Below are 12,025 nucleotides of genomic sequence, written 5' to 3' on the forward strand. Positions count from 1 at the left end.
GGCCCAGGCCCCGCAAGAGTTTTCCAGGCCCCCCAGAGCGAGTGAAGGACCCCGCTCCAGGGCCCCCGAAAAACTCTTGTGGGGACCCCAGCGGGACCCGGGGCCTGGGGCAAATTGCCCCTCTTGCCCCCCCCTCTGGGCGGCCCTGGATGGGGCCCCGTTTCCCTAGCAGATCTATACCCCTCCCCTCCTCATAATAAAGCAATGGGAGCCCCTCAGCCTCTGTTGATGGAGTCCGTTCTCCCACAAGCACCCCCATTCAGGAAAGGGCCATGCACCCCCGTACAGCAGGGCCCCAGCACTGAGCCCGCATGCACCTGAGCGCATAGTAGCATGGGGACATGCACCCCCCAAACCAGCACGTCTCCCACCACAGCCACCAAGAGTTGGGTTCCATTTCATGCTGTTTTATTTACAATTTTCAAGGGCATCTAGCAGTGATGTAGAGAGCCAGAGCGACAACCCAGGAGAGCAAGGCAGCGTGGAGCCACAGAACAGGTCCTGCCGGGGCAGCAGCAGGGTAGGCCTCACGCTGCCCCCCTGCACCCCCAAGGGGAGAGCAGTCTCCACTCACTCACTCGCCAACAAGGAGCCAATTACTGCCCACTGTAGCTCGACCCTCCATTCATTTCACATGGGGCTGCTGGATGGTATCACCTCTGGCACTACTGAGCCAGGCCAGACTAGAGCCCTGACCTCAAGGTAAAGGGCTCCCTGCCCCACCCGGGCCATCCCACAGCGTAAGGGCTGCAGGAGTAAGGCCCTAAGGAAACTGGGGAATGAAGTAGGATCCCAGGAGCTGCAGCAAATAGAAGCCCCTCCCCTGCCCCGTTCCACACCTTGCAGGCATGCTGGAATGAAGGCTGATACTGTGGCATCACCAGCTGGAGTTGGGCAGGCCGCATAGCCACTGTGGGAGCAGCAGCTCCAGCAGCTCTGCATCCCCTGGACCAGCTGCCAGACCTCCCCAAGACACGTGCTCCGGAGCAATTCCCCAGGCAGGGCTCTTTCACATGGGTCCACTGCAGCACAGCACCAAAGTGCCAGCCGGGCCCTGAACTGAGAAGCAGCAGTGCCAGGATCTGGAGGCCCAGGCAGTGAAGAGCCGGAGGGGAAGGACTCAATCCTTTCATTGGCCAACCACAGCGGACTCTGAAGCTGAGGCAGGTGGTCAGTCATCCGTAAGCTGTCAGAAACGCCTGCTTCCCCTGTCAGCGTTGCAACCCGAGAGACCCGGCTTGGGGGTGCGGGTTGGAGAGGTTATTTTTACATGTAAACGAGCTAGTGAGTGGCTGGTGAATTTCTCAGATACTAGAAGGAAATGAAAGGAAAGCTCTAAAAACTCCATCTCACCCTCCGGCTTTCATCCTCTCCTCCTCCTCGCGGCTTCTCCTACTCCCTGACAGGCTCAGCGCTGGGCTTCCTGCACAAGCGCGGGACAGAGGCCTCCCCGTATGCCAGCTTCTTTGGGTATGAACACACCTGGGCCTATAACCCAACCCCCACCTTCCTCTCCCCAGGCACTACTTGTATAGGAACAACCTCACTGCTTCTCCATTCTGCGGGTATTTGCTCCAGTTAACTCGACTGATACACACCTGGGCATACACACCTGGGCATGCCTAATCGGGTGTGAGCCTCGTGTGATGGTCCAAGACCCTAGGGTCTGGGCAGCATGGCCTAGCGGCCAGAGTCTATAGCACCACCCTTTGGTGCAGGGCAGCCCTGGTAGGGGGGCCCGGGCCCATCCAACTCCACCAGGCCCCAACCCAGGGCCCTAACAGTGGCGTAGCAGTTTGCCACTGACTCAGCGGGGCGGGGTGTCCTACCGAAACACACTGAGTTTCCGCTAGGGGGAGGTACCACTCCGTCACCCTTCCTGGGTCACTTCCTACCAGAGTCTGTGTTGGGGTTTCCCATGAGATGTCAGGTTCTCTATGTTCAGCAGGGCTAATCATCTCCAGCGTTTCCTCCAGTCACCGGGGTGCAGGCGGGTCATGGACAGCTTCAATTCCCAGTGCAGTCAGAGGCTGTGGCTGGTCCATTGCAGGAGCTTCCCAGGCAGATCCTTCCCCTGTGGCCTCCAGCCCAGAATGAGCTGGTCTCCCTCCCTTTATACTACTAGAGCACTTGGAGCATGCCCAGTCCTGCCAGGGAGGCGGGACTTTCCGCTGTCAATACCATGGGCTTAACCCTGCCTGGGCTAGTGCGGGGTAAGCAGACCCCATCACACCTCCCCACTGCAAAGCCCTACCCAAACTACCGGTCCTGCTGCACTCCTCCATGTGTTGCTAGGACTGCTGGGGACACATCCCATGGCTCTGAGCCCTGCAGCGAGCTGAGCGGCTCCGTGATTCCTTCCCAGGTAATTGGGGGAGAACTTGTCTGTCCTGGGGAGACTGGGAGAACTGTGGGAAAGCACTGGGGGACTATCAGCACTCCAGTGGGGTAGCCTGCACCCATGCTGGGCTTCAGCCAATACCCCAGAATAGGCCAGCTAGGTGAAAGGGTTGTGCGTGTGGACAGGAGCGAGGTTGGAGCAACACCTGAGGAAGAGCCTGAGTTCACTCTGCAGTGGAGACAAGCCCTGGGCTTCTGTTATTCCCCTGCTGCTCCCAGCCATGAGTCACTTGCTCAAGGGCAGGAGGTCATGGGCAGGTTTCACCCACATGGGGTGGACTTGGGGGTGGGACTAGATGACCTCCTGAGGTCCCTTCCAACCCTGAGATTCTATGACACACCAAAGCCTGCTGAGAAATGCATCTCCAGACAGCAGCTTGGTTCCTTCACATACAATCCCTAGATTTGCCATGTTAGCCACCAACTCAGTTTCTCCTTGGCCAAAATACAATATCATGCAAAGGTGTGATGCGCTGCCTACCCAGACCTAGAGCCGGCCCTGGCCCCCTTTCAACAGACACCTTCATCTCTGATCTTTAGCTGCCAGACCGAGTTCCCATCTCTTGCAATTATACAAGATTTGCAACATTTGGTGATTTTCTTAAAACCCCAGCTCCTGGAGTCATGGGATGATGTTAGGATTTCAATTTGAATTTCAAAGATAATTACTAGCCCTTCCTGGTTGCAGAGAAAAACTGGAAAATGTGTCCCCAAAAGGCTCCAAAAACCACCACCCCCATTTATATATTTATTAAAATCTCATGATTTTGGGGGTCCCGACTCTGGATTTTTTTTTTTTAACAACTTGGCTGGGCTATGCTGCAGTGTGACATCTCCTGGGCCTGAATTTCAAAGATGGTGAGCATCCACATTCCCACTGGCTCCACTGTAGAATCTGGGCCTCAGGTGCATCAGCCTGTGCACCCAAACACTGGCCTAATTTATGTAATTAGGAAGCAAATGTATCTATGTTGAGCTAATGCAGCTATGTCTGTTTAAATACAGGATCTCCAGCCGTCTCTCTCCCCATTCCCATATTGCTCATTTTAGACTAGATGCTTTGGCTGTGTGTTCATGCTGGCACCTTTTGGTGCTACCACAAGGTAACAGTGATAGAAGTAGCAAAGAATCCTGTGGCACCTTATAAGTGATAGAAGGTATGCTCGGGGCCCACTCAGGAAGAGCCCTGACTGTGCTGCCATTCAATGCCAGCTGGGCACTGCTCTAATAAACAGCATTCCTCCTCTCAGACTTCCCCACCAGTTCTCTAGTGGGCATTAGAATAAAGACATCCTGTCATCTGTATAAGCGACTCAAGACCAGGGCACACAAGCTGCCCTTCTGACAAACCAATATGCCCAGGTTCCCTGAGCAACCCTACAATAACACACCACTACACAGGTAGCCAGGTACAACCCAACAGTAACCAGCCAGTATAAGCTGCACAGCTCTGAGCATCCCTTGCGATAACACTAATACAGTATCAGTACCAGTACTTCTCAGCCAACTTACCACAACAAACCCGCCTGGGGAGCGACCCTACAATAACAACCCAACATGTGAGTGCAAGGGGGGATTAGCGTGCAGCAGAGGAGAAGTTTGCATGTCAGGGATATGAAAAGCGTGCAAGTCTGAACCTCCCCTGCCCCTTGGGGCCCGGGCCCAGGACCAGCCCCCCGACCCCTGTATTAAGAACGGGGCTGCTGCAGGCCCGTAGCGAGGACCGACGCCCCGCGTGCCCCTCTCCCCCCACTCTAGGGCCGTGGCCAGCGCGTTCGCCGCAGTGCCTCACGGGAGCCGTAGTCCCTGGAGCGGCGCCGCATGCCCTGAGCCCGACGTCTCTCCCCCTCGCCAACGCCCCTTTAAAGGTCTGCGCGGCGCAAGGCTCGACGGGAGTAGTAGTTCCGAGCACCCCTAGGGCGCGGCGCGGTGCACACTGGGAGCTGTAGTTCCACGAGCTCTCGGCACCGCGGCGGCGGCCCCCAAGAGCCGAGCGCGGCCGGACTCCATCTCCCAGGGGGCAGCGCGGCGGGGCTGCGGCTCCCTGCCGGTCCTGGACTCTTGGGCCCTTGGAGCCCTAATGGGCGCCGGAAGCGGGGCGGTTCCTCCCAGGCCCGGGTGAGTCTCCCAGCAAGGGGCCCCCGGGGCGCCCCCCGAGCCCGGCCCCACGTGGGAGCTCCGGGCTAACGGGCAGCCCCCCGTGTGCTCTCCTTGCAGTCGCGGCGCCCCTTGCCGGCACCATGGACGCCCTGCCCGTCACCTCCGGGGAGCTGCTGGGCCTGGCCTCCAGCCTGGCCTTCTCCGGCCTCTTCTATTACCTGTACAGGAAGAAGGCCAAGGCGCTGGCTCGGATCCAGGTACCTGGGGCCCCCGGCCCGCGCCCCAAACGCTGCCCAGCCCAGGGCCCCCTTAACAGGTGTCCAGGTGCCCAAACAGGGCAAGGGGGGGGGGACCCTGCTCCCTGCCTCGCAGGGCTCAGCCACGGGGCCTACAGATCCCAGCCTGCAGCGCTCCACCTCCAGGGACAGCAGCCAGCGCAGCCCTGGCTCTGGCCGTCCTGTTTGCACCCCCGTGCTGGGAATGCCCCCGGGTGCTCTGCGTCGCTGTCACTTGCACACCTCGGTGGCCTTTGCCTGCCTTGGCGCACACCTGTACCCCTACAGAACTTGGTTTTGAGTTGAGCTGGCCTGGCTGGCCACTGCATGCTGGGACCTGTAGTTTCCGAAGTGCGTACGGCCTGCTGGGCATGATAGTCCCCGTGGGCCGGGTCTCCCTGTTAAAAGAGAAGGATGGACCAATCATACAGTAGGATTTGGCAGGTCACATCTGCCCCGATCGCTCAGTCTAGACCCCTCTGCAGTTCTGCTCGCAGGATTCCTCGCTATCCACCTGCACATCTGAGAAAGGAGTCTGTGCCACACTATGCTTCACCAGCTATGCCTGGCACAGGCCCGCTGCACAGGGATGGGTCTGATGTGCCCATTCCTGTGGGACTCGTATGGGCAGAGATGCTGCCAGTGGCTAAACGCAGCAGAGCCATGCAAGCACTAGAACTGGATGGTGGCTGTCAGCTTCATGGAAAGATGGGACTCCAGTAAGGGTCCCTATTCCCCTGCAACGTGCCCTAATCATCCAGTCCCCAGGGACTGATTAGTGCCACCTTTCCACGGCCTGCAGAGTAACGTGGATTAAGTCACAGTGCAAAACCTGGGGGCCAGAGACATTCCAGGGAAGAGGGAGGTACCCACTGGCCTCTGGAGGTGGGGCACAACCAGGCATAGGCAGAGTGGGTGTTTCCCCGCAACGGGAGCTGAGTAGCAGCTCATTGAGATTGAAAATGGCTGAGGCTCACTCATTTCTGGCTTCTCCTTCTGCAGGAGGCCCCGAAGCTTCAGGTAGACGATGGTCTGCCTGACCTGCTGTCTGCCACCAGTGGCCAGTGCCTGCATTATGTTGCCTTAGAAGGTAAGATCCCTGCACACTTATCCAGCTTGGTGCACTGGGGCCCATCTCTCAGCAACTCTCACAGCAGCAGCAGCATGCCGTCTCCTGGTGTGTTTGGCATCTCCATTCTAGTAACTGGGGAATTACAGTCACTGATGAGGCCAGTCTGCAGAGCACCATGTGGGTGGCCATTCAGAAACACCTCCTGGGATGTCCTCCCTGGGTCCCATAGGGGAGACCACCCCTTGCTGAATCAGCTGAATTTTTGGAGAGGGAGGGGGACTCCTAGTTAAGCAGCTATAGCTCTCCCAACCCACTAGTCAAACCTAGTCTCCTCCAGGGCTGTGCTGAATTATACCCCAGGGGAATTCTAGACAGCTCTGGGAGCTGGAGCTGCTCCATGAACCAGGGTTTGCCTCGCAAGATCACACCCCCTCCACATTATCTATAGGGATTGTCCTGCCAGCAAAAGCAGCCCTATCCAGCCAGCACCACGAGGAGCTGCAGGGAGTGATCCAGAAACTAGTTCTGAAGGAGCATCGACTGATCTGGAACAGCCTAGCCCGGAGTTGGTGAGTGGTCATTGGGGCAGACCCAGGGGGGAGGGATGGGAACGATTGGGAAGAGAGGGGTGCCAGCGGCAGGCAGTGTGGGGGAGCATGCAGGGCCAGCAGATCTGCCGTGCATGGCAGAGCTGCACCTACGGCAGATTCCCTTCTTGCAGTGGAGGCAGTATGCTCTGCAGGCCTGGATTGGTTTGAATTTGTTCTGCCTGGGCTGGTGACTCAGCTACATCAGAGGCCCACAGACTGTGCCCCAGGGCCACTCACTAGTGGGGTAAGGTAGGAGAGCAAGGTTAGCCTGTGGGGTGAGGGCAGATCTAGGGCCTTTGGAGGCCCGCTTGTGAGCCACCGGCTCAGCTGCTGTGCTCTTGATTGGTTGCAGGAATGAAAGTGAGCGGGTGGTTTCGGAGCAGGTGTACACGGTGCCCTTTGCCTTGGCATCCCCCAGTGCTGAGGCAGTGACACGGGTGAGTGTAGAGAGCCCTCTACGGGCTGTCCGGCTGCCCCTGGAGACCGTGTATGAGCGCTTCCAGCACCCAACCCACGGCTTCAAAGACCTGATCAGTCACTACCTGAGCGGGGAGAAGCCCAAGGGCCTCCTGGAGACAGAGGAGATGCTGCGAGTGGGGGCAAGCCTGACTGGCATCGGGGAGCTGGCCATGCACCCAGATGGGACCCTCCATCTGCAGCCCCCAGCTGATGGGTCCAGCTACTTTCTGCACCTGGGGGACTGGCAGACGCTGCTGGCGGAGATGGAGTCAGTGAGCAGCTTCTGGAAGGGGGCAGCAGTGCTGTGTGGCTTGACAGGCGTGGCGGTGATCCTGTATGCCCTCTGCCAGGCCTATCAGCAGCGCCGGCACAAGCAGGAGCAGGAGGAGCAGCGGCGGGAGTTCGAGGCCCTGTGGGGCAACGGGGACATTGCAACTGAGTCTGGGGAGGATGCATCGGAGGACGCCTGCATCATCTGCCTTACACGGCCCCGCGAGTGCGTCCTGCTATGCTGCGGCCATGTCTGTTGCTGCTTCCGCTGCTACGAGGCTCTGCCTAGCCACACCTGCCCCATCTGCAGGAGCCCCATAGACAGGGTAGTGCCTCTCTACCAGGCCTGAGGGGGAGAAGGGGCTTCAAATGGTACCAGAGCAAGAGCAGTGGAGTCCCTGGCACTAGGCAGCACCACTGTGCCCATAAAACCCCAGCAACTTGGGGGGGCAGTGTGAGAACCACAAGGGGTTAACCCCAGCAGCTGAGGGAGCAGTGTGCAAGCAACAAGTGTGTGGTGACTTGGGATGTGAGCTCACAACCCTAGGGTGGGGGGAATGCTGCAAGCACCGCCTCCTAGGCTGGGTTTGGGGGTGTGCTCATGAGCCCCCTCTTCAGTGCTGGTCACATGGTGATTGGAGTACGTGGCCTGAATTAGCATCACTCAGCACGAAGCTCTTGCTGAGTTTCCCCCCACAAGCCTCATAGCGTGTCTGTTCCCAGCAGTCCCAGCTCTGCTAGGAGAGTCTGGCGGGAATTAATTTCCTCCAAGTCTCTTCCTGGGCCCGGCCTTCTCAGCGCTGACCCCAGGGAGAGGCCGACTGGAGCCCAGCAGGCCTGCGGTGCAATGCTCCCTCAGTGGCTGGGGATGCAGTTTGGACACAGTGGTTTTGCTCCTGTGAAGGGGCCAGATTTTACACTAGAGTTTATTTTTCTAGCACGTCTTTGTCACTGCTGTCCAGCTAACGTGCTGGGGAGAGGCTGGCAGAAGCTGTGGGAGGAGACAGGAGGTTCAGGGTAGTTTGGGGCTGAGAGGGCCCGGGTGAGGGGGCAGCATGCATTGCACAACCAAACAGCCAGGGTTGGTGCCTCCTGTGCCCGATTTCCTCTGACTAGGCCCATGCAGCACGTTACACAGGCAGCAGCAGTTTGTGGTGTTTGTGTGGGGCGGGGGGATGTTTGTCTTCCCCTCATGGTTTCCTGCGTGAGGGTATCGAATTGAAGAGGCTTCCCCTGTGAGTGAGGCCGGCAGCCGGGGCCCTGTGCCTCCCTCACCATCCAACTCCTGAACCCCCTTTACACCCACAAGTGGGAGTTTGCGGCAGTGCCACAGCTGAAGCATGGGAGGGTGGATTGCAGCAGCCCCGGCTCCCAACCACCCCCAGCTGTTGGATCCCAGGAGGAGGACAGCCCTCTGCTCCCCTGCTTAAGCTGGAGGACTTAGAGGAGCCACAGTGGAGGCCCTCCCCAAGGATTGGGGTGGCTTATGTTTGGCCCCCCAATTAAAGCGCAGGTGGAAGTCTGCCTGCAAACCCTGGGCTGCCTGACTGGAGCGCTGCCTTCCTGCCCAGCTCCCAGGACGTGCCATAGCTGCAAGGGGGACTCACTGAATCAATGTTGGTCATTATTTATAAAGAGACGGCTCAGAGGCTGGGCTTGTGTCTTTCTTTAAGCCACACACTAGTAAAAGAATGGGCTAACTTTTAAGAGGGGTGTGGGGGGACATGGGTGCTGTGTGGATCACCTAGACAGGCCCCAGAGGGAGAAATGCTCTACCACAGGGCAGGACTGCAGGGCTTTCACAGGCTCGCTCTCTCAGGAGGCGAGTTACTCATTACAGATCTTTGGACTCACCCCGCCCCACTTACTAGCTGGTTTTCAACACTCCAGCCCCACAGGTAGAAAACAGTTCAGCAGCCCCAGGCAACATAGGAATGCAGATGAAACCCCAGCGGGAGGGGAGATCCCCACAGGTACTTACCAGCAGGCAGGGAGGGAGGGAGATGCAGCCTGTTACAAAATGGCTCCTTTAGGGGTGAAGTAATTTGGCTCACCCATATTTAAAGGGCCAGCCCCAGAAAGGCATGCTGGGAAAACAGCTCCTCTAAAAGGTGACCCTGCACGGAGGAAACTTAGGACATGTCTTTACAGCATAGTTACCCTGAGTGCTTAGTGCCTGGGTTAGCCTAGCCCAGCTGTGAGCATCCCCACAGCAAAGCCCTTCCCCAGGGTACTGCGGCCTCAGTGTTTCCCCACTCACCTGTGTGTGGCTGGGGGCAGAGCCCCTGGGGCTTTGCGCTGAGATGCTCCAGGATTCTGGTCCAGGGAACAGCAGGAGACCTTGGCTGTCCTTGGGGGGTGTTTGTCGGCAGGCACTGGAGGACATCAATACGAGTCATTTTGCCTGCAGCCTCACTGCAAAGTGGGCAGGTTCCAGCCCAGGTTAAACCAGGGCCCTGGGCTCTAACCCCCCCCTGCTCCCCAGCCGTGTAAACGCCTGAGCACAACGCCCCACCAACCCTGGGTCAGGTGGGTTTTTTTGTGGGAGGTGGTGTTGGGCTAAAACACAAGTCAGAGCCTGGGATCTCTGGTGCTGACTTACCCTTAGCAGAGAGCAGATGGTCACTGAGGATGGTGCTGCTGGGGAAGGTTGTTGCTGTTCCATCACACTCCTTCCCCAACCCCCCTTTGCATAGTGATGATATTTCCTTGGGCCCCCTCCCTCTATAGAAGCTCCTTTCCCCTGGTGGTCTGTCCCTCAGGGGCTGGGGGGTCCCAAGAGCTCCCCACTCAGTGGCTGCGCAGATGGAGCGATGAGTCAGGTGCAAGAGGCCAGGAAGTTCACCAACGGGTTCTGGCTCTTATGTCCTGGGCCTGTGCCGGTGCTGCTGGGCCCTGCCAGTTACTAGCCGCCTACTCAGTCACCTCACAGCGGTAAGTCTCAAAACCCCACAGCGCCTGCAACTGCAAACATCATCTGGGCACCTGAGGCTGGAACGTAGCTGCCTCCTTGGGCGGTACGGAGGGAGAGGGTGACTCCTGCGGCCACAAACCCCACGTTCCTGGCTTGGTGGGGGCTGCGTAGAATGGACTCCCACCCTTTCCTGTAGGAGGCTTAGCACAGGAGCGATTGGAAATTGGACCTGTCCCAAGCACTGGGGTGTGCTGGGACTGAATGATGGGTAGGGGGCTGGTGCAGCGAACGTAGATCTCAACTGCTACTCCCAGCAGGGACACTTCTGTGCCTTCTCCCGCCCGTGCGTGGGATCAGGCTGAGGGCCTGCAGGAATGAATGAACATTTTTGCTCTGCAATGCACTCATGGCAGCCTCTATTGCGGAAGCACTCCTGACTGCCTCCAGCAGGGGGCGGGAGGGGACAGCGTTTGCAGAGGGATGGCGGGAGGCGGGGTGCAGTGGGCCTAGGGTTGGATTCATAGGGACGTGGTCTTCAGCCACTGCAGAGGCAGAGGGGAAAAAAAAAAGACAGGGAATCTGAGGATGGGCCCCCTGAGTGTAGGGCGAGCCCCGCGGAGACAGAGCTACTCACTTAGAGCAGGGCTGTGGCCGTGAGCCCCTCTCTAAAGGTGCTGGCCACTCGACTGATCCTTCATTGTGAGCAGCCAGGTCCCGTCCCGTTGTGGGCCCCTTGAGCAGGGGAACCCACTGATGCCCCAGCCTACACCCCTGGGGCCTGCCTGCTGAGAGTTCCTATAGCAAGGGAGAGCAGGGCAGCGGGGGCATGGGGTGGGGCGTCCCATTGCTGAGGCAGGCAGGGAAGTAGCAGCTCCCTCCCTTGTCCTGACGGGGGGGGCATGACCCCTCTGCCATGGAGCATGGCCAGCCTGCTGGCCGCTTGCCCCAAACTCCCTGCGCAGGTAACTCTCCCTGCTGCTGGCGAGCAGCGATGGGACGAAAGCCCCGTGGGCCAGCAGCGGGGCCCAGCCCTGCGGCCACCGAAGGAGGTGATGGAACTGGAGCAAGGTCTGGAAAAGCCAAGCTGGCTCTTCCTGTCGCTATGGCAACCTCACACCAGCCTTCTCCACTGCTGTTCCTGCTCACACACTCCGGTTGCCTTGGAAACCCATCCCAGCGTGTTTGGCATCTCTGGAGCTCATCGTTTATTTTCATAACACGGAGGCACCTGGGGGGGGGGATGGGCCAGCCAGGGCCCCCAGCTCAATGACAGCAGGCTCAGCCAAAGCACCCAGCTGCAGAGCACGTGAGGAGGTGCCAAGGTGCCGTTATGGAGCCACAGCCTGGTGTTGGCCCTGAGAGGGGAGTGGCTGCTCCTGGGGCCGGTTCCTCACAATTGGTGATTTGTTTCTTAAAGCCCCAGCTCCCAGAGTCACATGAACAGGGGAGAATCTCAGCTTTTAAGTTGCTAGCAGCCCCCCCCCGGGGGGGGGCAGAGAAAAAAATCTTGAAAACATGATGCTGAACTGGGAAGGCAATGAAAAAAGCCCAACATTGCTTATTGATTTAAAGTCTGATGGGTTTGGGGGGTTGTTTTTTTGGGGCAATCTGGTCATTTGTTCACGCCTGATTTTTTTTTTTTTTTAAATGCAGGGGGCTGGTAGGCCTGGCTTTAGAAAGCTGTAAATCATTTGTGGAAAGCTGTTGCAACAGACCCCTGAAAATAGCCCAAGGACTCATGTGGAACCTACCTGAGTCTATAGGGTTCCCTGGATAGATCCAGCTTCTTGGACAAACCATTAGTCAATCACTGTTTCATTCTCTCCTCTCACTGCAAAGGCCTATGGGGTAATTGCATGTAGCCAGCTGAACTGCAACACAAATGTTTAGTAAGATCAAAAGAACCTCCCAGGTCTCTCCCCACCCCCCACGAGCCCTTTGTAGA

The 12,025-nt window shown here is 58.2% G+C and overlaps 1 protein-coding gene across 1 annotated transcript; it reads left to right on the top strand.

Annotated features, from left to right (window-relative positions):
* Positions 1-4,370: 4,370 nt before the first annotated feature.
* Positions 4,371-8,817, top strand: LOC123377690 (mitochondrial ubiquitin ligase activator of nfkb 1-A-like). The gene is made up of 5 exons (XM_045030887.1): positions 4,371-4,518; positions 4,618-4,757; positions 5,778-5,865; positions 6,296-6,416; positions 6,790-8,817. The coding sequence occupies exons 2-5, from the start codon at positions 4,641-4,643 to the stop codon at positions 7,514-7,516; spliced, it is 1,053 nt and encodes a 350-aa protein (XP_044886822.1). The 5' UTR covers positions 4,371-4,518; positions 4,618-4,640; the 3' UTR covers positions 7,517-8,817.
* Positions 8,818-12,025: the final 3,208 nt, after the last annotated feature.

Source organism: Mauremys mutica, chromosome 9 (assembly GCF_020497125.1).
Source record: "Mauremys mutica isolate MM-2020 ecotype Southern chromosome 9, ASM2049712v1, whole genome shotgun sequence".
Taxonomy (NCBI): Eukaryota; Metazoa; Chordata; order Testudines; family Geoemydidae; genus Mauremys; species Mauremys mutica.